General features: G+C 45.1%; 1 protein-coding gene and 1 long non-coding RNA gene across 2 annotated transcripts in view; both read right to left on the bottom strand.

The window, feature by feature from the left end:
• MBD5 (methyl-CpG binding domain protein 5) overlaps nucleotides 1-21,513 on the bottom strand; it is a 40,681-nt gene extending 19,168 nt beyond the window's left edge. Inside the window, exons 1-5 of the mRNA XM_066553553.1 lie at nucleotides 21,119-21,513; nucleotides 16,450-16,552; nucleotides 15,909-16,089; nucleotides 11,656-13,746; nucleotides 151-1,128 (exon numbers count right to left, since the gene is read on the bottom strand). Of these exons, the coding sequence (XP_066409650.1) occupies nucleotides 151-1,128; nucleotides 11,656-13,746; nucleotides 15,909-16,089; nucleotides 16,450-16,552; nucleotides 21,119-21,231 (3,466 nt within the window). The 5' untranslated portion in view covers nucleotides 21,232-21,513. The remainder of the gene's footprint in view (nucleotides 1-150; nucleotides 1,129-11,655; nucleotides 13,747-15,908; nucleotides 16,090-16,449; nucleotides 16,553-21,118) is intronic.
• Nucleotides 21,514-21,660: 147 nt separating this feature from the next.
• LOC136559093 (uncharacterized) overlaps nucleotides 21,661-22,307 on the bottom strand; it is an 87,808-nt gene continuing 87,161 nt past the window's right edge. Inside the window, exon 6 of the long non-coding RNA XR_010783967.1 lies at nucleotides 21,661-21,805. This is a non-coding gene — a long non-coding RNA (uncharacterized lncRNA). The remainder of the gene's footprint in view (nucleotides 21,806-22,307) is intronic.

Here is a 22,307-nt window from a genome sequence, read left to right as displayed (position 1 = left end):
TAACACAGCCTGGATGTGGCACTGGGTGCCAGGGTTTGGCTGAGGGGCTGGGGCTGGGTTGGACTCCATGATCTTGAAGGCCTCCTCCAACCTGGTGAATCGTCCCTCCCCAAACCAGCTCAGCTTTTGTTTCCCCCAAGCTGCACTCACCCAGCAGGCCGGTGCCCAGGAGAGGGTTCAGGAGCTGTGGCACCACGGAGCTGTTGCTGACCTTGGCGGGCCCGGGTGCACCACCAGAGATGCTGAGGAGCGTTTCTGCCATGGACACCACGGCCGTGCCCCCGCCCAGCGCCGACACCGACAGCGCCGCCACCGCCGCCGACGTGGTGCTGGTGGTGCTGGTGGTGGCCTGCGAGGAGGTGGCAATGGCCACCTCGGGGTGGCCACCCGAGCTCAGGACACCCCCCACCAGCTGCGGGTTGAGGGCCATGAGCGCCGAGGCGCCGGGGGCGGCGGGCAGGAGCAGGGGGTTGGCGGCGGGCTCGGGGAAGCCGGGGATGGGGGCGGGCAGCAGGGGCTCCACCCGGCCGCCCTCAGGCAGCGGCTCGGGGGGCGCGGGCGCGTTCTGCTGCTGCTGCTGCTGCTGCTGCTGCTGCAGCAGGTCGGAGATGGAGATGTTGAAGGATGGCACGGGGAGCATGGCGGCTGCCTGGGCCTGGTTCTGGAGCAGGGCCGCCAGCAGCTGGAAGTGCACGGGCTGCAGGACCTGCCCGTCCACGTCGCCGGAGAGGAACGCTAAAGCAGCATTGACGTTCGGGTTCAGGAAACCCAGAGGGTTGAGGTTGACCTCAGACTTGCCTTCTCCTGCTGAAGGCTGGAGGATGTTTAGGAGGTTCTGGTTCAGGAGATGTTGCTGATTCACCGGCAGAGAGAGAGGCAGGGAATTGAGGAGGTTCTGATTCAGAGGATGCGGCAGATTGTTGTTCGAAGAGCTGTTCTGCGGGAAGTGGAGCGAGTGTTCGTGGCCAGCGAAGGGGAACTCGCCCCCCATGGGCAGCTGGCCCTGCTGCAGAGGGGTCCCCGCTGCAGTAGTGACAATGACACCGTCCTGGAGCACAGACGTGGTCTTGGTGATGGCAGCTTGGCTGGCCCCAGCGATGGCTATCGATGAGGACGGGCCCAAACCCCCTGGAATGGAAGAGCAGCAATGTTAACGGGGTGCTGCCTGCTGGGGACACCTCCAGGGCACACGGCACCAGGCTCAGCCCAACCTGCCATGGGAAAAGGGGCTGGGGGATCCAAACTGAAGCACTTGAAAAACAGGAATGGGTCTGCATGAAATGCTCCAGCCACTCTGTGCCGCGCCCCATTGGAGATTATGGCACTGTGCACTTGTACTTCCCTAAAGTTCTTGGAGAAGGCTTATAACAGCATTAATTCACATACAATCACAGATTTTCAACAGCATAAACCCAAAACCAACCATGACTTAACAGAGTTAGTCATGGACCAGGTTGGAATTAACCACCAGGAGGAAGGATCACAGGAACGATGCTGGGTGAAACACTGAGTCCATGATCCACTTCCAGTTTTAATTCATTTGGATTGAATGGGTTTTGGATTTTAGATTATTATTTAGGGCATTGTTTTGGAGTCCTGAATTAAAAAAAAATACATGGTATGATGAGACTACTCCAGGTCAGCAGGAATTCACAATTTGTAAAGGAAAATTGTAAATTGGGGTGGTGTAAAATCCATCACTTGGATGAAAAGAAAGGGCAACTGGGTAAATTTACCATGAGAAGGCTACAAAGAAAGAGTAAAAAAGTTCATTTGGATATCTTTATACCCCTTTAGCAAAGCTGAAATATAAATTATTATTATGTTTTTACTTAAGGCAGTTTTGAATTGACAGTGGTCCCTCATATAGCTCTTAGGATGAGAGAATGAAAGGCATCAATGATCACAAAATATCAATTCCCATTTTTCTGAACAAATAGGCTTTAAAAAGGGATTTGCCAGCACACTCAACTGAAAAGAACTGAGCCAAACCTTTACCACATTTTAAACTAAAATAACCATTTTTTAAAGTGCTGTAATGTTGTGATAACTCCAAGAGGTACAAAATGAACACAGAACACTTTGCACTGCCTGAACCCAAGAGAACAAATCTCACCCATCTCTCTCCCAGTACCATTATCATGTTTCAGAGCAGAAATTAAAAAATAAAGTAACAAAAGGTGAGGTGAGGTGAGAGCAAAGTGCAATTGTAGAGCAGAGCAAATCCCACTCTGGGTGAGTGGGTCAAATACCTTCATCTTCACAAGAAGCAAATTTTATTCATGTATTTTTAGAACTAAAATCAGTATTTAGAACTAATGCCCCAAAGATTTAAAACTCATGAGAACTCCCAAAGACCAACCTGCAGATTTAAGCAATTCCCACTGGAAGAATCAGCTGTACCACTCCCCCTGTATGTGTTAGGGAGCACACAGAGAGATTTTTAATTCAGGCATGAGGAAATTATTCTAGAGAGCCTTCCTGAATACCAACTCTGGCTTGGGTATTTTCCTCATCTGTGTTTGTAATTTATTCCTGCTCCTGTTTCCCATTCTGCTCAGGTAAATGACCCCATGCAAGAGGATTTGCTGTGCAGCAAATCTCAAAGTTGGAAAACTGCTGCCAGGTTTTGGGGAGAAATGGCTCTGTTTCCTGACCCCCATCTTCTGAGAGGTCCAAAGTGCATTCAACACCTTTCTCCAGATTAATTAAGTTATTGCTACTGAGTAAAAAAAAAAAAAAAAAAGTCTTGATGGATACTGAGTAGGAGGCAGAAAATGTGTTCTTATTTCAATCCAGACTGGAGAAGTTGGGAGTCAGAGAGGGGATGAGCAGCCAGACTTGAGCAGGAAAATAAAACACCAATAAATATCCTTCCCAGCTACTGTCCAGCCTGGCACAGCAGGAATTGGGCTGGAGAAGTCCTGGACTGGGTGTATTTACAGAATTTACAGCTGCAGCTGGGGACAAATTTCTCTGTGGCACCAGAGATCAAAATACCATCCCAACAAGTCAACATTCAATTGTGAGGACATCCATGCAAACTCATTTTCACTGGAATACAGAGCTGTGAGAGCTTCCAAATGGCTAGCCCCAGACCAAAGGACAGAATGGTGACAACACCCCCAAAACTCCAAAACCCCCTAAGCTCCAAACCCCCAAAACTCCAAAACCCCCTAAGCTCCAAACCCCCAAAACTCCAAGACTTCAAAACCCTTAAAACTCCAAAATCCCAAAACTCCAAAACCCCCAAATCCCAAAACTCCTAAAACTCCAAAACCACTCAACTCCCAAAGCTCCAAAACCCTAAAACCCCTAAAACTCCAAAACCTCAAACATCCACCACCCAAAGGTTTTCTGTGCCCACCCTCAGGCTCTAAGATGACACTTGGGAGGTTTTGGATGAGAAATACCAACAGGAGTTGAACACCAGAAGGAAATCCCAACTGGAGTTCCCAGTTCCACAAACACGGGACATTTGGGATCCAGGGAGCCCAAGCATGTGTGAGCTCAGCAAACAACAGTCCTTAATACTCAGAGTGGAAAATGAAGGAGCCAGACTAAAAGCCATGAAAGCCCAGGGCAAACCCGGCTCCTGCAGCCACAGATTCTGCCAAAGGTTCTTCTGCCACTTGTTGGGAAAAATGAACTTGGCAACACAGTGGAAAGAAGAAATATCCAGAATGCAGCAAAAGCAGAGCTACTGTTTACTCACAGGGTCAGAGAAATGTTTTGGGAGCAAATAAATAGCAAATAAATTTTAAAATTTATTCCTGATTTTATTTATGAGCATTTTTAATTCCACTTTCTGTTCAGAGCAGGTTCATTTTCCTGTCTGCATTTTAGCTGTGTTCCTTTTCTTAAAGCACTGCTTGACAGGTGTTTTTAAGCAAGGACAATAAAATAAATGGGTATTATGGAATCAATTTGTGTTTGAGAAGAGTCACTTAAAATAAAGAAATCAGAGTGGAAGATATTCATCATTAGTACCTCAGAATTGTTCTTCCTAACCATAGATGTATTTTCCAAAAGGACTGCATTTAGAGTGTATCAATTAGAGAAGAATATTTCAAGTGCTATTTTACAGATCTTTTCCCTGTGAGAAGCTCTCCATTACAAATCCCAGTATTTAAATAATCTCAAAAACACAGTGCTGGAATTTGTGAGAAAAAACTACCCACTAAAGCAGGTGTGAGAAGCACTGAGAGAAGTGGAAGGGCAGAACTCACTCATCAGCCATTACCACCTGAAACATTTTTAGAATTGAACACAAATAAATGGTATTGTGAAAAATGCATATTTTATGATTGGCTTTTCACAAATATTAAAATGAATATTATATGGGTTGTGTTAGAAAGTAATGCTGTATTAATTCTCTTAGGTAGTGTGTTAAACATAGTTTTAGGGTATAACAAAATGTTAAAATAGAAACGATGCTATGTAGGATACTTTTTTTAAAGGAAGGACTTGCAGTGAAATAGCAGCCACAGGACACCTGAATCTTTCAGATTAAGAGAATTTATTGCTCCATTATCAGGAGAAATGAACTTCTTCCTGCCTTGAAGGCGCTGTTGGGATTCAGAGGAAGAAGTTGACACTGCCCAGACAGAATCCTGAGTTTGAATGGAATTTATGCATCATGTATGAGATGTATGAATATGCAACAGGCTATTGTTTATAAGGGTTAATCCTTTGTTAGTGTGTGTCCTTTTTCGGATTTATGCTGCCCAGAAAAAGGTACCCGGACGTCCATAACTCTTTGTTTCTATTGTCTCATACTGTCCTAATTCAAATTGTCCAAATTATTATTACTCTAACTGTATTACTATTTTTATAATCATTTTATTACTATTAAACTTAAATTTTAAAACAAGTGATTGGCGTTTTTCGCAGTATCAATTCCACTTCCTTGCTTTTCAGAGAATCCCAGAATGTTTGGGTTGGGAGGGACCTTAAATCCCATCCAGTGCCACCCCTGCCATGGGCAGGGACACCTCCCACTGTCCCAGGCTGCTCCAAGCCCCATCCAGCCTGGCCTGGGACACTTCAGGGATCCAGGAGCAGCCCCAGCTTCTCTGGGAATTCCATCCCAGCCCCTCCCCATCCTCCCAGGCAGGAATTCCCAAAATTCCCATCCCATGGGAAGCCATTCCCTGCGTCCCATCCCTCCAAGCCCTTGTAAATAATCTCCCTCTGCACATCCATTGAAACCACAGCCAGCTTTGCTTAGATTGGACATTTTCTTGGCTGCTTTTGTAATTTTGAACCTTTCAGGTTTTGGAAAGCCTTGTTGGAATGTCGCTTTCCACTGCTTGGTCATTCAGGAACTCCTCACTCCCCTCCTGGTGCAGCTCCCCAGCTCGGGCAGCAGAAATCTGCAGGATGCTCTCAGAAACCCCAGAGGGAGTGGAGAGAGCTGACCTGAGGTCAGGAGGGTGTGAGAGCACAGAAAACACTCGGATATTTGAATTACCACCATCTCAGAGGGGTTGTGACACCTCATGGGGTTCCCCCAGCCACGCCCGAGGTGTTCCAGAGCTGCTGCCACAGCGGGGTGAAATTGGAATCAATCACAAATTAGAGATAAAACCTCAGAGGCTGCATTAGTGGGGAGATTGTTCAATTAGGGATTTCCAGAGCTCCCCCTTGGAAAGCACAGCCTGAGTCCTGCAAGATCCCAGAGCAGGAGTTCTTGCTGTCCCTCCCCACCCCTCACCTGCACACCTGGAACCAGCAGTGACACATTTTGACAGTTCTATTCCCCCTCTTCCTCCTGGAATGGAAAACATTGAAGATCCTTATCTGATATCTCCTTTATTACACTGCCTACAGTTCCAAAGAAACCATAATTCAGCAGTTAAGCACAAACTGCTGTCACTCATTCTCCTTCTGGAGATGCTGCAGTGCCCTGAGACAGCCCAGAAATCACCAAAAACGGCCCAATAAATCAAATATCCCCATCAGAACCAGTAAAAATCCTCAACTGCCCTCCTGCACAGCACTCCATGGCTCTGGAGTGTGCTCTGCTGGGAGATATTCACCTGCCTGCCCATAATTCCTGTGCACCACACTCCATGATCACAGGGGGTTTTCAGGTATAACAAAGCTGAAATCCTTGAAATCTGAAAAATTTCCCTAAAATTTTGGGGGGAGGGCAAAAAGCCCAGAACTATTTTTTTGGGGGAAGGGCAAAAAAGCCCAGGACAACAGAAGTCCATAAAATTAGGCTTTTTCAAATTTAATAAAATTAGGCTTTTAAAAAATTTAATAAAATTAGGCTTTTTAAAAAATTAATACAATTAGGTTTTTTTTTTTAATTTAATTTTTAGAATTTAATACCTGTCCCAATTTCAGTCTTGGCTCTTCTCCCTGCCCATCTCCTGTGATTTCTGCATTTTCCCATCAGTGCTGGGTTGGAAATTACTTGGAGGAAAGCGTTGGGATGTGCTCAGCTGCCAGCAGAGCAGTGTTTGAGTAGAAAAGAGTCAAGAAAACAGCACATGAGTGCAGGAGCAGGAACTCAGGATTTTCCCACTCACAGCTGTGGCAGATGCACTGCAAATGAAGGAAAGCTCTCCACTGTGCATTTGGGGAGTTAAAAATTCAATAAAAAGCATTATTTCCTCCAATAATCCCCACTCCTCCCTCCAGCAAAAGCTGGAGCTGCCCACTGGTTCCATTTTCAGCTAAATATGTGTGGGAAATCCCAGGGAATGAATTCAGGTTTTCTCTGTAATAATATCTTTAATAAGACTCATCTTTCTACATTAATTTGTTATTATTTTTTACATACTCCCTGACTTTTATCAATATAAAATCCTAGAAAATTGCATGGCAGTTAAAACACCAACAAGGTAACTGAAAGACTGTCAATTGTTGGCAAATTCAAATTTTAAGAGCTAAAATAACACCAGAAAACCCCAAACAAGCACTGAACATTTTCCTTATTCTTCACAGTTCTTACCTGAAGAGAAAAAAAAAATCACTTTCCTCTCCCCAAAATAATAACAAGGGTAAATAAGTTATTATTTAGAAATAAGAGTGGGAAAAAGAAGCAACTTTAGTTTAAATTTAAGTTAATTTTTTAATTTAAGCAATACATTTAAGTATCCTTATAATCTTTCCCCAGGAGAGCAAAGAGCCTCTGGATGTTTCTATAAACCCCAAATAATGGGAAATTTAAATTTGCTTTATCATTAGAAGAGAAGGTTCTTGCCATCCTGTCTAGGGGTCATTCCAGTTTAATAAGAAATTTTTTCTCAGACACAATAAGTCCCAAAAAGTTGTCAGATACCTTTCTGACCCTGAAGTCCAAAAGTTCTTCTGATTTTGCAATTCTAGGTTATAGAAAGCAATTCTGGGGAGCAAATCCAGACTTGTTTGGTTTGATTTGTGTTTCCAACAGTTTGCACTGAGGTGATTAAATCAGAGCCTCCCAATCCCTTCTTTGGGGGGTTTTGTTTTCCAGCACCGTCATCCATTCCCAATTTTCTTGGCTGTGTTAAAACAAATTCCTCTCCCCACCCGCAGTAATTGGTGTTGTGCTCCTCCCTGTTTAATTATATTTTACTATTTCTATTCTGTGCATTTCACCAGGAAAAATTCCCATTTCAGGGAAGGAAATTCAGCCTTTTTTTTGCCAAATCTGCCAGTTTTTTGTTAACTTCTGAACTTCTAGACCCAGAGTTTCTCCTATATCATAATGGTAATATTTGACACCACTGATATCTTTAATTGCTGTGGTTATTGAGGTTCCCTTAATTTCCCTTCTCAGCAGCCCAGAGCTTCTATTCCCAAATCTTTTCACTCATTTCCATCCATCCCATTATTTATGGACATGGATATTTATGGATATGGATATTTATGGGTATTTATGGTTGCTTTCTTAGCAGGATTTGGATGTTGAATGTTCAACATTCAAACACAGATTTCCTACCCCATGAACCACAAGAAAAAGGGAAATAAATAAAATCCTACAATCAAATCCATCACCCAGTGATGCAGCTCCATCCTACAAAAAATAACAAAATCCACCACACACACCCTGAAAATTACCTGGGAATTAAAGATATTATCTGTGGCAGAAGAAAACAAGAGCTGGAATACCAGAACTTGGTCCATGTGGTTGAAATATAATTAAAAGCTTGGGCAATAAGCAGCTAATTGTGGGGATTCACAGGGTTTTTTCTCTCAGGAGCTATTTCTGAGGAGGAGCTGTTCTGAATTGCTGGCACAGACACAGAAAAGAGATTTAGCAATTAAAATACCTCAAAACAAAGGGGAAAAAAAACAAGCCACAAACTGAAATATGAACATGGGAGGTTCCTTTGGACATCTTCTTCTGCTGAACTGCTCTGGGAAATTCAGTGTGCGGGGAAGTTGGGAAGCTCCAGCCCCAAAACTGACAGAGCAGAAATCCCAATATTCCTCTTCCAGTTTTGTTACAGAGCTGGATGCAGACTGGCAACTCACTTTTATTTAACAAAAAAAAAAATTATAATTATACCACAAACCACTCAACATTTCACGTGAGTCTCATGGAAAGAACATTCCCATTCTCCTGGAAATCCAAGAGAATTCCCCTCTCTGGATTAAAGCTCAGCCCTGAGCTCTGTGCTGCTGGGAGGGCTCAGTAAGAGGCTCAGTGAAGGTTTCTGCAGAGTTTTAGGGAATAACACAAAAATAACACAACCTCCTTAGAGAAGACAACATTCTCCAGGCTTTATCATAAATATTTGGGGGGGAAATAGTAAAGGCAGAAAGATTTTCAGAAAGTTGTGAAAGTAGGTTTTAAAAATAGAAAGAGCAAAGAATTTCTAGTTAGTGGTAGTTGTAAAGCTTCAAAGTAGAAAAGTTACAATAGTACAGTAAGTAAGGAGATGAAATAATAGTTTTAGGTTTGGTTAAGATAGATTTTAAAACTGTAAAAAATATGTTTAGTAAGATAGTAGAAGGTTTTAAGTTTAATAATGGAGCACTGTGCACTGTTAATAGAAAATATGTTAGTATTGTTTGAAATAAGTTATGTGTGCTCATAGTGATTGGCTAGAATAATATTATATAATAGTTATATAATATATAATATATATTATAATAAAATTGGCTAGAATAACTATCTGTAAGTTTTAGTAATATGCTATTGGCTAGAAAGTTTTAAAAATGTTTTGTAACAAAGAAATCTTGGGTTGTTGTTGGTAAGACATGAGCTGCTGTTATTTTTTAATTGTTTTAAGCATGTAATGAGACTAATGTTGTAATAAAGTGTAAGGAATGTATCTCAGCCTTTTTACCTTTACTGTTTTCCCCACAGATGTTCAATAAATAATTGAATGCAGGCTGTGTATCCTGCAAGCACCAAACTAAAGGAGCAACTTCAGCAGCAGAGAATGGAACAGCTCCCGGTTTTCCAGCCTCTGCCCACACAGAATTATCTTTTATCTCCAGATAAGGGAAAAAAGTGTCATTGAGGCTTTGGAATTCTGTGGCTCCATCCCCTGTGAGACATTCCCAGAGAGGGGGAACGGCAGGAGGAGTGCCCAGGGTGGGTCATGGCCCAGTTCCTGGTGCTACAGGGATGATGCTGGAGCCTTCCTTCAGGCTTTGACCCATTTGTTCTGTTGTATTTGTATTTTTGGGGGGAAGTTCAGCCTGGATCTGAGTGGGGTCACAAGCGCAGGCTGTGATGGACACAGGAACACCACGGGAGCCTTTGGGAGTGGTGCAAAGCCCAGCCAAGGTGGCAGCCAAGGGGCTCCTGCCCCAGGGTTGTGTTCTGTGCTCAGTGGGACAGGGAAGGGAATTCCCAGGGCCATCCCAGCCCTTTGTTCTGTGCAAAGTCTCAGAAGCTGCAGCAGGAAATGCCCCTGTGCCAGCAGGACAAGGCAGAAGAGCCACACAAGGACTGAGAGCTGCTTGTTGTGACCACTCCAGGCAAGAAAAAATGAAACTTTTTCATCACAGGGATGGGGAGAAACCCTTAAAAGTCATCAGGAACCACAACCAGAGCAATACTGGAACATTATTTGACTATAATTCAGCTTTTCTGGAATTCCATTCCATTTTAAAGGAGGAAGCTAAGGAATGCAGAGCAGGTTGTTGCTTAGGTTAATGAGAGGCTACTTGAACACTTTGGTGAGACCTGGGTTTTCATTGCCCTTCAGAAATTTACACCACTACCATGTTCTAATACTTTGTTCAACCAGTAACATTAGATAAAATTCACATTTTTGAGCTGATTCCTTCTTCCCTCTAAGCCCCCAGAGATGATAACAGCAGCAAACCCATTTCCTCTCCAAATCTTCCCTGATGAACAAACCAGGAAATCTCTCCCTACACTCCTCCAACTGTTCACTCAAGCATTTAATTACCACCTTAGTAAAATTACCTCAATAAAAGCAAACACAGGCTTGGCATTCCCTCCTGCTGGCCCTGAAAAGGTTGATTTTGTACATTTTGGTGCTCCCAGGATCTGCTCCAGTCTCTGACACCACCTCTTTAATTCCAGCAGGAAAGAGCTCATGGATCACCTGGACGTGCACTGCCAGGTGAGCCACAACCTTCTGGGCTTGGAGCAGGGCAGGCTGCAAAAACCCTCCAATTTATTTGGAGAAGTGACAAAAGAGGTGTGGGAATGTCCAGAAGTGAATGGATTGTATTCATGGAGAGTGTGTGGAAGTTAGCAGAAGGAAGAGCTGACACAGGAAGCAGGCCAAGATGGTTTTGTCCAGAAAAAGGAAGATCCTCCCTCCAGGAGATCTCTGCTGTTCATGGGCCATTAATTATTAATTATCTTCTGTTCATGGGCCACTAATTATTAATTATCATCTGTTCATGGCCAGTGAGTGTCCCTGCATGGCTGATAAAATTCCATCATCCCATGGGGAGATGCTCCGCCCAGGGGAGGAGCCAAGCATTCCTACCTGGATCCAATCTGAGGTTTGGGACAGCACAGCAGCCTCTGCCCACTGCATTCCCAGAGGAGCAGCTTCTGCTGCCCTGCATTGCCAGAGGAGCAGCTTTGTGCTGCCCTGCATTCCCAGAGGAGCAGCTTCCTGCTGCCCTGCATTCCCAGAGGAGCAGCTTTGTGCTGCCCTGCATTCCCAGAGGAGCAGCTTTGTGCTCTCCTGCATTCCCAGAGGAGCAGCTTCCTGCTGCCCTGCATTGCCAGAGGAGCAGCTTCTGCTGCCCTGCATTGCCAGAGGGAGCCCAGGCCCATCTCCAGCAGCCCTGGAGCTGCAGAGGAAAACTCCCCCCTTGTGCAGGATCCCTGCTCCAGCAGAGCCACAGCTGGCACTGCAGGAGGGCTGAGCCCCCATGGGATGGGGCTGTGCCACCCCTGACACACAGGGGGGCAGGGACTGCTCTGACTCTGGCAGGGGTTTGTTGGTTTTTTTTTTGTTTGTACAATTGCATTTGTATTTTTAATTTTCCTATTAAAGAACAGTTATTCCTATTCCCATATCCTTGCCTGGGAGCTCCTTAATCTCAGAAATTACAATAATTCAGAGAGAGGAGGATTACATTTTCCATTTCAGGGGAGGCTCTGCCTTCCTTAGCAGACACCTGCCTGTTCAAACCCAGACCAACATTCAAAACCAGCCATCAGCGATTCCCAAGGACGGAAATCTGTGACAATCCCCGGGCACAGCCACGTACCTGCTTCAGGACTGCTCTGATTGCAGCTGCTCCCGATGCTGTTGGGGATCCCTGGCGTGGAGGGTGCCTGGAGCCTGGCCTGGGCTGGGCTGGGATGTAAGGAGTTCCCTAAGGCCATTCCCGCCTGGGGGAGCATCCCGCAGCTCCCGCCGGCCTGCATCTGGTTGAGGAGCCCCGCCAGGTGGTTGGAGGGGGGAGCACCAGCGCCAGGCCCGAAGCTGGGGTTAGGATTGGGGTTGGGGCAGGGCAGCCCCGGGGGCAGCGCGGGCTCCGCCAGGTGCAGCTGGGCGCCGGGGCAGGGCAGGGCGCTGCTGGAGCCCCCGCAGCCCGAGGAACTATTGCTGCTCCCGTGGGAGCTCTGACAACTCATGGACTGCAGGAGCTGTGACATGGAGCTGATGGGGAAGGAGCTTTGACTTGGCTTTCTTATCAAATCGGACCCAGCTTTGGGAAGGCCAGAGCTGTCCAGCTGAGACTGTCTCAGCAAGCTCAGCACTGTGGTGGTGGGCTGCTTCCTTTTCCTCAGAGGATCCTTTTGCTGAGACATCAATTTATCTCTCAGTGCTGCCCGGCCGCTCTGCCCTTCCGTGGTGGGGAGGAGCACGTTGGCAGCAGGAGGGAACATGGGATTTAAAGTGCTGTGTCCTTCGGTGCTGCCGCCGCTGGCAACAGGTCCAGAATTGCTACTGCTGTTATTGTTGTTACCAGCAAGTTTATTTTGATTTGCTAGCTGTGCTTTGGCTGCTGCTGAGAGTAAACTGCTTGCTGGAAAAGAGGCAGCGTTGTGCTGGTTCAAGATCTGATTTAAAGGCATTCCCAGCAAACCAGGCTGACTCTTCAAGGAACCGCTTCCGGCCGATGCAGCGGGAAAAACTGCATTGTTGGGAGGATTTAACACGTTACTCATTCCAGCAATTAACGGGTTGGGGATGTCCTTGTACTGACTGAGTCCGTCGTGCTTGGTGGAAGGGCTGGATGGCATGGATGGCCTCGGCGACCCTATGGTTGACCTCGGGGACCTGGGAGGGACTTTGATACCGCTACAGGACGACCCCACGGGAGGCAGCAGGAAGTTTCCGTGATCGGACGAGGTGGAAGAAGAGCGCGATCTTTGGGGAGAAGCCTCGATCCTTGCGATGCCGGGCGCCATGGCGTGAACGGGGGACGTCACCGGCGAGGGCGACAGGGACGTCGAAGCCGAGTGCTGAACCCTTTGGACGTGAGCGCCATGGTTGATGTGGGCGGGTTTGACGGTGGGCAGGGGCAGGTTGCTGGGCAGGGGCACCACGGCGGGGGGCATGCTTACATTCATCACGGGTACCTGAGAGTGGACACTCGAGTGGAAGGTGGTGGGGTTCATGATCACGGGGTTCTGGTTCGGCGGTTTGCTGGGAATGGGGTCCAGTATGCCAAGCGGATCCTTCTCGGATGTTAATGGCTTTTTCTGAAGAGCACAAGAAGGCGGTGGAGGAGGCAGGGGTGGGCCTTGGGGGGGTTTATGGTGGAACATTGCTCGTGGTATTTCCATACCAGCCGAAAAGTTACACAGGGGTTTTTTCATGACTGGGCTCTTGGTGGTCAGAGTGGGGGAAAGAGGTATATTAGTCCTTCCAGCCATTGCACAGGATGACTGTATGGGAGAGCCGTGGAGCATGACTGACGGCGGGGACAGAGGCGTCCTGGTCATGTGGATAGGACTGGAGTTGGGCGCTCCATGAAAACTGGGATTGTTCCTCGTGAAGACGTCGGGGCTCCCGAGAGGGTCGGTCCTGGGCGAGATGGAGCCGTCCCCGTAGATCTGCGACCCCGAGGACGCCGGGCTGGGCATCCCCCCGTGACTGCCGCGGTACGGAGACTTCTGCCCCAGTTCATTGCTCCCCAATCTCTGCCTGGGATAGGCAGGATGGAGCTCTGCTTGCTGGCTTCCAGCCATTTCTTGCACATAAAGCCTACCCATGGCATTAGATGCCCCCATCATCAACTTGAAAGGAGTCTTACATTCCGGCATCACAGAATTTGTAATTCCTTCATGTGATTTATTCCTCATCGACCTTGGAGTTGCTGCTCGGGTGGGAACTACTGGCGTTGCACCTGGCATGGGAAACACACAACAGTTACCACTGGTTGCAAATCCAGTGTCCCACGTTTCAGGGCAAAGCTGCTGAGGGTGAAAACATTCCCAAAAGCTCAGGGAGATTTTGGCTAAACTTTTGCTTCAGCAGAAATAAACCCTCAATCACCAAGCTGGAACGGTGCCTGTCCCCAACTACACAGCTGTAATTCCATATCCCATAGAAACATGGACCATTTGGAACCTTGTTCCTTTCCTTTTGCCTTTTCCAAGCACCCCCTGCAGCCTCCTGCATCTCCAGCATCCCCCCTCTGGCAGGAGGAGAGGGATGGCTGTGGCAGGGAAAAGGAGCCTCTGGCACCATCTATTGAGGACAGGAGGAACAAAGCCCATCCAGGATTGAGACTCAATTCCCACAAAAAAGGCTCTGTCCCAAATGCTGTCCCTGATGAGGCATCCTGAATGCTTTCTGTTTGTTTTCAGGATAAAAGCCCTGGGGATGTTTGCACATGATGGAAAAATTCCCTGTAAATCCTGCTTTTGAGGCTACACATTCCAACAAACACAAGACCACCTTCCATCTTCATTTAAGAAGATTTTTTTCCCCAATGTTTTACTTCCAGACTAGAAGCACAAGCAGCTCCAAGTCTGGGGCACTTTCTGCCAGTTTTACAGCTCTGGGAATTTGCAATTCAGCTTGCAGCGCTTGGCATGCAGCCTCTGGATGTGCAAAATTCAACTGGAATTGGGAGCTAAAAATTCTGTGTTTAAATGAACCAAGAGGTGCCTTGAAATTCCTCTACTCATCTTTCCTTCAGCCTGGTCAGACAGCACTGACAATCCTGCCTTCATCCTATTTGCTCCAACGAGAGAGAAACAAACATTTCCCCTGTCCCAAAATACAACCAAAGTCTCATTTAGGGGAAAAAATTAAAGGCTGAACTGCAAAATAAAATAATTATGAGAGGCCTCACCTTGAGTGCTGGAAAGAAGCAAATGGTCACATATAAATGTGCAAAAGTTTTGCTTTCAGAGGGATTTATTGGGGAATTTTCTTCTTTGCTTATGCACAAAGTTCTGACTGACAGAGAAAGTAAGAGCACAGAAATGTATAAATTACCTCCTTAATTTTCCTGATTTTTTGAAAACAGGAATGTAATTTAACTGCTACTCATTGAAAAAATTAAGCAGGGAAATGCACAGAAACTTGGGAAATTCCACTGTTACTTAAAACCAAAATTACCCTGAAAAAAAAAAAATTCAAGAAAAGTTTTAAATCCTAAATTTCAATGTGAAAAGGCAGGGGCACATCAGTACTATGAACAGCATGGGTCTCTTAGCATTGGCACTTCTCTAAAATTTATTATTTCTTGGTTGCCTTGCATTTTTTCAGGAAGATCAGTTGGCCAGGTGCTCTCACAGCAACGAGGGGTGCAGAGAGCTCAGGCCTTTTCCCAGGAGCTGCAACCCCAGAGTACAAAAATATAAACTCAGGCCCTTCTCTCCTTTGTCCTGCACACTGGGGTCTGTAATTCTCTTCAGAAGCTGTTCCTGTGATCCTTACAAAGTCCCTAATTTTGGGTGAATTTCTGGGTTTGGAGCTGTTTCGGCGCTAACTTTGCTTTCACCCCAGGTCTCAGGGAACCCGCCTGGTTTTACAACCTTTGTTTGGAGAGTACCTGTCAACTTCAGCCACCAACAAATTTCCTCACTTTTTTATTGATGGGGATAATTAAAATGCTAATCCAGGTTGGTGGCCAAAAATAATCCTTGAGAAATGACAGTGGAGATCTCCTCTTGCTGTCTATTCTCCTTTACAATACAATTTCCCATTTAGCCAAGTCCTTAGCCACATCCTAATCCCTTCATAATCACTTTATTCTGCTCCTCTAATTTCCCATGTGACAGAATATCAGACATATTACTACAGTTCCAAAAGATGAGAGCTAATGTATTTTCTTTGTCTAGAACAATCTGATATCTTTTCCAAGAAAATCATGCTCTTAGTCTGGGCTGACCTGCTTTTAGACTCATTTTCTATCTACCTCCATCTCTGCCTACTCCCTTTATTTATTCCTCCAATCTGCTTATTTCTGCACTTGTGGTCAGACTTTGGGGGTGGTTTTGCACAGTAATTATGTGTATAAAAATCAGATTATGACATGATTTCATTTTTACTCACTTGTTCCACCACCAGGACTAGTTAGAACCAGTGAAGGATGTGGTGCTTCCATGCTTTTGTGAAGTGTAGCCACAGCAATAATTTTCCTTTTGTGAATGCATAGTTTGGTGACATCTTCGTCCGCTTTAACATCTTCAGCAGTTCTCTGCTTCACAGCAGCTCCAGGATCAAAATTAAAGACCTGGCAGTGAAAATTCCAGTGTTTAAAAGAATGACTACAGGCAGCAAAGTCACCAAATTCACATAAATTAGGAATTTTATAAGGAGTATAGAGGAATTCTCCTCTGCTCCTATACTGCCCGAGGGATTCCTTGACAGGATGTTTGGAAACAACAAATAAAAAATGAAAATATTTATAATAACTGAGTCAGATCCTCTGCAAGAGGGGCTAAGGCAGAGGGGAGCTGAATTTTATATTTTAAGGTCTAACTTTGGGTGGACACCATTTATTTTAGAGCTCATCTGAACAGAGTTTGAGTCACCAGCATGGGCAGCTGATAAATACGATTGCACCTAGACCCAAAACGATGCTGTGCTTTACCTTGGGAAGAACGAGAGGACATTCTAGGCCACACTTGCACGTTCCATCAGTCAGCAAGTAAGTCTTCACCTGCTCCAAGCAGGATAATAAAGACCCACTGGGACTGCAAAGGAACAGAAATTATGAATATAGACTCGTGTATAGGTCAGGGCTTGTATCTGCTCTCAAGGACAGTGGGTAAAATCACACTTCGTATTTTTTTTCTCATAGTACTTCTTGCTTTTATTCAAGAATTGAGATAATACTTACAACAACCAAAAAAAACCAAACCAAAAAACCCCAAACATATTTTAAAGGAAACAAAACTGTTGCAGCTGGGTCTCTTTGATGCACAATGTTTGGTTTCATTCAGCTAAAATTTTGACCTTCTCACTGAAATTAAGAAATATTACACCAAGGAGCCAGGCCAGACAGCTCCTGACAAACTGCACTTGGATTTCTCCAACTCCCACCAGAAAATCATTATCTCCACTTCCCAAAATAGGGCACTGGGAACTCTGTTATGGCAAAATCACTAATTCATAATACGAAAAAAAACCTTCTCGTGTCCCCAGCCTCTAACTTGCAGATTGCTCTTTATTGCTGGGCCAGCTGAACTGTTTATCCTGAATAAAACACTGGTTATTAATGGCAGCTGTAAATAGCCCTAATTCAAACAAAAACAGCTCAAGTGGAATAGTTTGGATCACAAAAACACTCCTGACTCAAAATTCCAAGCTGTGATGAACTTTGGTGCTTAGAATCCAACCCATAAACACCTCATCCTGCACGAGTCACATCTAAAGCAACATCTGCAAGTGACATTTCAAGTCCTGCTGACAGTTTTAATAAGTCATTTCTTTGCCAGGCATGCCCTGAAATAGTTATTTTTGGGAGAAGTGCTCAGGTTGAATCTGTGTAGCAGTGACAGTTTGGAGGGTGAGGAAGATGAAAGAGCAATCTAAAAATAAAGGTCCAGGTCTGGTGACAGGTCAGGAGTCCAACCTTCCCTGTCTGAAATCCTTGGGGAGCAGGAGGGAAACCGCTCTTTGCTTTTATTTCTTTTCACTACAGCAGGATCCTGGCTGATCCCTTTGGATGCTCCCACCTGTCCTGATCATGCTGAGCCCAAACTCCACACTGGAGGCTGTAACAGCTTCCCTAGGGAGAATCCCACACTGACATTGGCTCTGGACCATCCCATCTACACCCAAAATCTCTCCAGTCACTTCCTGTAATCCTTAAAACCTCCTGTTAAAAGGCATTCCTGGGAATATGCTCTGCAGCGGGGATGCTGTTTTATTTGCATTGGCTAAAAAAGGCTACTTTTCCTGGGGTATTTTTAGAAAAAAAGTGATTTGAAATAACCTTGGTGTGCTGTTGGCCTGGGCACAGCCAGCCAGTGCAGGCTCCAGGAGATGCTGGAGTGAAAAGGAGTGTGCTGGCCATCAGGGAGTGGGAAGGAAGGTCAATCCACTGACTCTGTGGGATCCAGCACTCCTACTGCACACACAGGCAGGGCTATTTCACCCCAAAACCCAACTAAATTTAAAAAAGGGCCATTTTTTCCCCCGCTTCTGCCTTGATCCTGGGCACAGCTGTAACTGCAAAGTCTCTTGAGTGTGCACAAAGTTATTAACACTTGTGTAACACAAAGGATAACCCACAGCTGGCTTTGTAAGAAACTGCCACAAAATCATGGAATTCCAGGCTGCTCTGGGTTGGGAAGGAGCTGAAGCTCAGCTGGTTCCAGCCCTGGAATCACCTCCCACCATCCCAGGCTGCTCCAAGCCCCATCCAACCTGGCCCTGGACACTTGCAGGGATGATTTAGGCCCCACTTAGCAGCTCTGTTGTGCCAAGAAAAGTCCTGAGAGTCAGCTCAGTGCTTCTACCAGGTAATGAAAACCAGTTAATGAATGGATTTAATCTTGATTTAATCCAAAGCAACTGCTGACAGCTGACAGGAAAGCATCTGTGCTTTCCAAGGAGGCACAAACAGAGAGTCTTTATTCAGCTGGGATCATCTATTCCACTTGAATCATGTCAGATCTTAATATATCCACTAATTTTTCCCTGGGATAGCTGTGGAGTCAATATTGTTTGACCTTTCCTTGCCTCCAGGAAGGCTGTGCACGCTGGCAGGGCAGAGAGGAGCTTGTGGAAACTCAATCCTGGAGGATTCAGCTGCCCTCAGAGCCCTGGGGATGCTCCATGGCAGGCAGGAGATTGGATTATTGCACTTCCACCTTTCCAACCAACACCTCCTGCTCTGGCCCTTGCACCACACACGAGTGCAAAGTACTTTTACTCATCAGAAACTCTGAGAAAGTGACCAGAAAATGCACCAAGGAATAAAAAATTACATTGGAAAACTTGGGAAGAGGGCAGTAAAGAGCTTCATTAATGCTGCTGTGTAAAACTTTTTAGGGTTGTGGAAAACCAAATTCAAAACTGAGTGGAGTCAGCAGGTACATAAACTACCAAATAATTCACTGTTCAGAAAATTGTAAGAAGCTGCCATAAAATAATGGAATTCAAAGAAAAATACATTGAAAAAATATATTGGAAAACTTGGGAAGAGGGCAGGAACAATGTGGGCTTCCCCAAAGCTGTTGTAGAAAACTTTTTAGGGTTGTAGAAAGTGAAATTCAAAAGCTGAGTGGGGTCATCAGGTACATGAACTACCAAAAAATTCACTATTCAGAAAATTGTAAGAAAATGCCACAAAATCATGGAATTCAAAGAAGAAAAAAATACATTGGAAAACTTGGGAAGAGGGCAGGAATAATATTTACTTCCACAAAGCTGCTGTGTAAAACTTGTTAGGGCTGTGGAAATGAAGTTCAAAAGCTGAGTGGGATCATCAGGTACATAAAACTACCAGAAAATTCATCAAGGAATAAAAAAATGCATTGGAAAACTTGGGAAGAGGGCAGTAAAGAGCTTCATTAATGCTGTTGTGTAAAACTTTTTAGGGCTGTGGAAATGAAGTTCAAAAGCTGAGTGGGATCATCAGGTACATAAACTACCAGAAAATTCACCAAGGAATAAAAAAGTTCATTGGAAAACTTGGGAAGAGGGCAGGAATAACATGAGCTTCCCCAAAGCTGTGGTGTAAAACCTTTTAGGGCTGTGGAAAATTAAGTTTAAAAGCTGAGTGGGGTCATCAGGTACATAAAACTACCAGAAAATTCACTATTCAGAAAATTGTAAGAAAATGCCACAAAATCATGGAATTCAAAGAAGAAAAAAATACATTGGAAAACTTGGGGAGAGGGCAGTAAAGAGCTTCATTAATGCTGTTGTGTAAAACTTTTTAGGGCTGTGGAAAATGAAGTCTAAAAGCTGAGTGGGGTCACCAGGTACACAAAAGTATCACAGCATTATTTTCCTGATGTCTGGATATAGAGATTATTGGGGAAAAACCCCTAATCCACAACTTTTCCTTTCCCATTGACCTGTGAGAGAGGCAGAGGCCCAGGGAATTAGAGCTGTAATGAGAAATACAAGGGCAGGGAGGTTTCTCTGTGCCTTGGGTGTCACTGCCACGGGCTGGGGTTGATTCTGCTCATGGAGAACAGGAACAAGAAATCCTGCAGTGCAGCTGATCCTTCATGGTAGCTCAGTGTAAAACTGGAGTGTGCTCTGGCTCATTAAAGACTTTTGGATTGGTAAAACACAAAATGTTGGGAGGAGTGGTTATTTTAATCACAGAACAGTGGAAGAAATTTAAGCAAATAACTGAGTGATAATCACAAATTTGTGTGATGCAAACCCAACGTCCCCACATTTTATAAAGCTAACTTTGATCTTTTTTCCAATAACATTTAATTTAGGCTCTCTTTGTCTGAACACATTTATTTCATAGCAATTTCCATGCATTTCTTTGTGACCATTCCAGGGCAAAGCAAAAAAAAAAAATCCAATAAGCTAAGAAAATAAACAAATAAAGTAACTAAAACTTTGGATTTGGGTTTATGTTCCTGGGTTTTTTCCCACATGAGAAACGTGAGGGATCCATAAAAGCTGGAGAATGTCAGTGATAGTGAACACAGAACCTTCACAGGCATAAAAATGGGTTTGGAGCTGTTGAGTGGTCACATGACTTAAATTTACTTGGAAAAGAATCACAAAATCATGGAATGGTTTGGGTTGGGAGGGATCTAAAGCTCATCCAGTTCCTGCCCAGGGACACCTTCTACCACCCCAGGCTGCTCCAAGCCCCAGTGTCCAGCCTGGCCTTGGACATTTCCAGGGATCCAGGGCCAGCCACAGCTGCTCTGGGAGTCCCATCCCAGCCCAAATTTACTTGGAAAAGAATCACAAAATCATGGAATGGGTTGGGTTGGAAGGGATCTAAAGCTCATCCAGTTCCAACCCAGGGACACCTCCCACTGTCCCAGGCTGCTCCAAGCCCTGTCCAGCTTGGCCTGGGACACTTCCAGGGATCCAGAGCCAGCCCCAGCTTCTCTGGGAATCTCATCCCAGCCCCTCTGCACCCTCCCAGGCAGGAATTCCTTCCCAAAATCCCACCTATATCTCCCCTCCTTCAGCTTCTGAGACCATCTTGCGCTCGAGGAACAACTCCTGGACGTTTTTGAGCAGAAGGAAGGGGCTGAGTCAGGAACTCCCTGCACATCCCGGCCAAAGTGCCCCAAAGCCCAGCCCAGCCCCTGGGGTGACCTTACCTGATGTAGAGAACTCCACTTTGGTCCACCCTCCGCTGCCAACCAACGGGAACTTGCACTGCTGGTGGCCCTCCATCCGTGTCCCCTCCGTCACACTCCTTCCCACCATTCATTTTCCTGTTTCTGGTTATGAGTCTTCAGAGATATCAACAGGAAGGTGATATCCTTTTACTACATGTCATCCTGGCCTCCCAAAGCAGGCCCTGCAGCACAGCTTCCCCCAAGTCCTACAAAGTGCATCGGGAGGCTCCAGCTCAGTTTGAAACCAAGTCCTTAAAAGTGGCCATTTTGGTTAATGAGTCACTTTCCCATTATAATCCACATTAAATATGCAATGTTTAACTCCTTATATATTCATAAGGATGAACTATATAGATAAAAATTAGTGCTTCCAACTTGGGAAAATCATAATTCACCAATCCTTTGTTACCTGTCAGAAAGGAGAATGGGGAAAAGGAGAATTTCTAGTTCAACAGCATGATGGCTCCAAGCTTGATGACTGTCTAAGATAACTTGTGTTTTGTGAAAGCTCGTCTCATTTTTATAAATATGAGTCAGATCCAATACCTCCAGGTATTACACCCTTTATATGCCACATTCTTTTTGTTTTCTTTTTTTATCTTCTGGTCATGATCCAAGTTGTCTTCTTGAGGTTCTTTGCTGACTCCTTGGCTCCAATCAAACGGCCTGAAAGATACAGATGTGGGAAACAAGTGAGCCCTCCTCTCCAGCCTTCCAGCCCAGTGCAGTAACTCAGGGAGATGTTTACAGCTGCAGCCATTTCCAGAGCTTCAAATCAAAGTTTTAAATGTCAATGGAACCATCAAAAACAAGGCTCAGAGCAAACAAAATCCTGCCAGCATTTTCTATTTATACGTGGATGTAATTGAGCTACATCTTAAAAGCGACAAGAGTGCAAGTGCTGTTAAATAGTTGATGTGAAGTTTGGGTGAATTAAGGGATGCATCTTTTCACTGAATATTTTCACATATGCTTCTGTTCAGAACCATCAGCAGATGACTAAATTAATGCCCTTTAAAAATTGTTTAGAAAACTGAATGAATTTCATGGGAAGGAAGCTGCTTCTAGGCTTTGGTAATATCCATAAAAATGCAAACCTCCTGCATTTCAACTGAATTAAAATAATCATCCCACAAAAAATTGGGTAATAAAAAGGGAAAAACCAGCA

The sequence above is a fragment of the Molothrus aeneus genome, chromosome 7 (assembly GCF_037042795.1).
Source record: "Molothrus aeneus isolate 106 chromosome 7, BPBGC_Maene_1.0, whole genome shotgun sequence".
Classification (NCBI taxonomy): domain Eukaryota; kingdom Metazoa; phylum Chordata; class Aves; order Passeriformes; family Icteridae; genus Molothrus; species Molothrus aeneus.
This window is presented reverse-complemented; position numbering and strand designations above follow the sequence as displayed.